We start from the raw sequence: 2,505 nt of genomic DNA, 5'->3' as shown, positions 1-2,505 counted from the left end.
CCCAGTTGAAAAGCGTGAGAGGAGGAAGGGGGGGGGGGGGGGGGGGGGGGGGGGGGGGTGCCTCTTAACACAAGGGGCCAAGTGTGTATATTTTAAATGGGAGCGATCTATATTCATGTTATCGTCCAACCTAGTCACTGATCACGTGATCGGTTGGTGTACAACGATTGGACAGTTCTCAATGTATCTAAACACGCTGCTTTGTTTATGAAATTTGTAAACATACACATGTGTCAAGCTGAACACAATGACCAATCGTAATGTTAGATAGTTCAACATCTGTGAACACTTTTCACTATGTAGGTCACTTTGAGCACATTTTGCAATGTGACCAATGACCTCGAGCACATGGAAATGTAATTTTGATCATGCCCATTGTCTAACTGTCAACATGGATGAAGTCTGCCCCTATACGACAAAGCAAGCAATCAATATTCGAACAGAATATAATCTATTCAAAACCCATTGGCCGAAGTCGGTCTTGAAGTTGGGAGATGAAGGTTTTAATTAATTTTAATTATTTGCCATCTCGAACGTGTAAATGACGGACAGGATGCGGGCCCACTCTTGGGTGCATTTTTACATTTCGTTCGATCACGGTACAAGCTCGAAAAGTGAGAGTGTAGTGTGAAGTTGTATGCCATGTGAGTGTGGCCTACTCTTCCGTAACACAAACCGCACAATGTTTTCTAAAGTGTGTATCCCCTTGGTTAAAAGACTAAACAACACACTTCAGTTGTTACTTTATTTTGAAGTCGCTCTTCTCTCCGCAAAGCAACATAATGTTTTCTTCCATTATCATAATTGCCATGACGAGGGTAAGTTTTTATTCCTCTCTGAATTTAATTATAAATGTCTCAGTAAATATAAAATACTTACACTGTGTACAAAATAATAATATTAATAACTTACACACAAGCGTATGTATACTAAACATCAGCTTTTGTGGTCTTGTGAAGCTCTCGGCTGCAAGTCACTGCTCCGAGTCCCTCTCTGGGGGCTTTTGAGAGTGAATTTATAGATAGTATGCGCTTGGCTAAGAAGCTCTTAACATTGCCATCCGGAAGTATAACGGGCCAACACACAAAACTATGTGTGACCTCGAACGTTTATAGTTTGGTTAATACAGTTTAGTGAGAATTACTCATAAACGCTGATGGCAAAAAGCAATAACAAAGGCCTGAGTAACGTCAACTTCGTTCTATCTATAGATAGTATGCGCTTGGCTAAGAAGCTCATAACATTGCCATCCGGAAGTACAACGGGCCAACACACAAAATGTGTGTATCCATGAACGTTTATAGTCGGGTTAATACAGTTCAGTGAGCAGTACTCATAAACGCGGATGGCAAAAAAGAAACGAACTATCTTTAGATAGTATGCAGATGACGTCCTCAGGCCTTTGTTATTGTTTTTGCCATCCGCGTTTGTGAGTTGTTCTCACTAAACTGTATTAACCAGACTATAAAAGTTCATGGTTACACAGAGTTTGTGTGTAGGTCCGTTATACTTCCGGATGGCAATGTTGTGAACTCCTTGGCCAAGCGCATTCTATCTATAGCCTACACTAGAACCAAAGAGTGTGTAGGGTAACGTAGTTACCAAGAGCTCTCACTTCTCTTAACCGCAATGCTATTGTCGCGTGCCAGGCGAGACAGCGAGGTGGGTGTGCTCCGCGTGTATCATGCGCGCTAGGCTTACTGATACAATGAAGAAAATACGAGTAGAAGACGGAAGATGCTTGGCTTCACCAAAAGCGCGAAGTGAGAGCTCTTGGTAACATAACAATCGTTACCTACACGCTCTTTGCAAGAACCCACGAGTAGAGTTTGATGTGATTTTCTAAGTATTCGCACCGGCTAGTGAGTTGTGAGTAGTGCTAAAGGGGACAAGTGATCCATTCGTTGACCTCTTGAATACAATTCATGATTTGTTTTCTTTTGTGACCAAAACTTGTCTTTTGACGAAATTTTTTGGTCAGTGTCGGGCTATAGATAGAACGAAGTTGACGTCAATCGGGTCTTTGTTATTGTTTTTTGCCATACACATTTGTGACCCTCCGCCTCGAAACGGTATTAAGTCGAATTCTTCACCTTTGGGTTTTTGGTACCCAATCATTGCTTATTTTATGCTTTAAAATTCGATATCAAATTGATAAAATTCGGATTATTCATTGCCGAGATATGATCGTTTCAAGTAGGGAATGTGTAAAAACCAAGTTCTGAGAAAATCGACTTTGAAGTGAGGCACCGTTTTCATGCATAGTCAAATCAATGGGCAAAGATAACTCCTTAGATACGGGCATTGAAACTTTGACGAGAATAGTAAAATTTGCAGAGACGCCAATTTTCAATTTGACTCACAGGTATTTCAGACACCACTCGGAGGATTTCAATGCCGAAAGAGGAATTTCCGCACAAAAAAGTGAATTGGGATGGTATTTGGTATTGTGTTTAAATATTGTATAGATAACTGATTAGAACTATATTATGATATATAAACATA

At 40.5% G+C, this 2,505-nt stretch overlaps 1 protein-coding gene across 1 annotated transcript in view; it reads left to right on the top strand.

Moving 5' to 3' along the window:
• Positions 1–567: 567 nt before the first annotated feature.
• LOC144972448 (solute carrier family 22 member 6-A-like) overlaps positions 568–2,505 on the top strand; it is a 15,589-nt gene continuing 13,651 nt past the window's right edge. Inside the window, exon 1 of the mRNA XM_078913629.1 lies at positions 568–818. Within this exon, the coding sequence (XP_078769755.1) occupies positions 638–818 (181 nt within the window). The 5' untranslated portion in view covers positions 568–637. The remainder of the gene's footprint in view (positions 819–2,505) is intronic.

The sequence above is a fragment of the Berghia stephanieae genome, chromosome 5 (genome assembly GCF_034508935.2).
Source record: "Berghia stephanieae isolate SIO BIC M18660-M18661 chromosome 5, UCSD_Bste_1.3, whole genome shotgun sequence".
NCBI lineage: Eukaryota > Metazoa > Mollusca > Gastropoda > Nudibranchia > Aeolidiidae > Berghia > Berghia stephanieae.
This window is presented reverse-complemented; position numbering and strand designations above follow the sequence as displayed.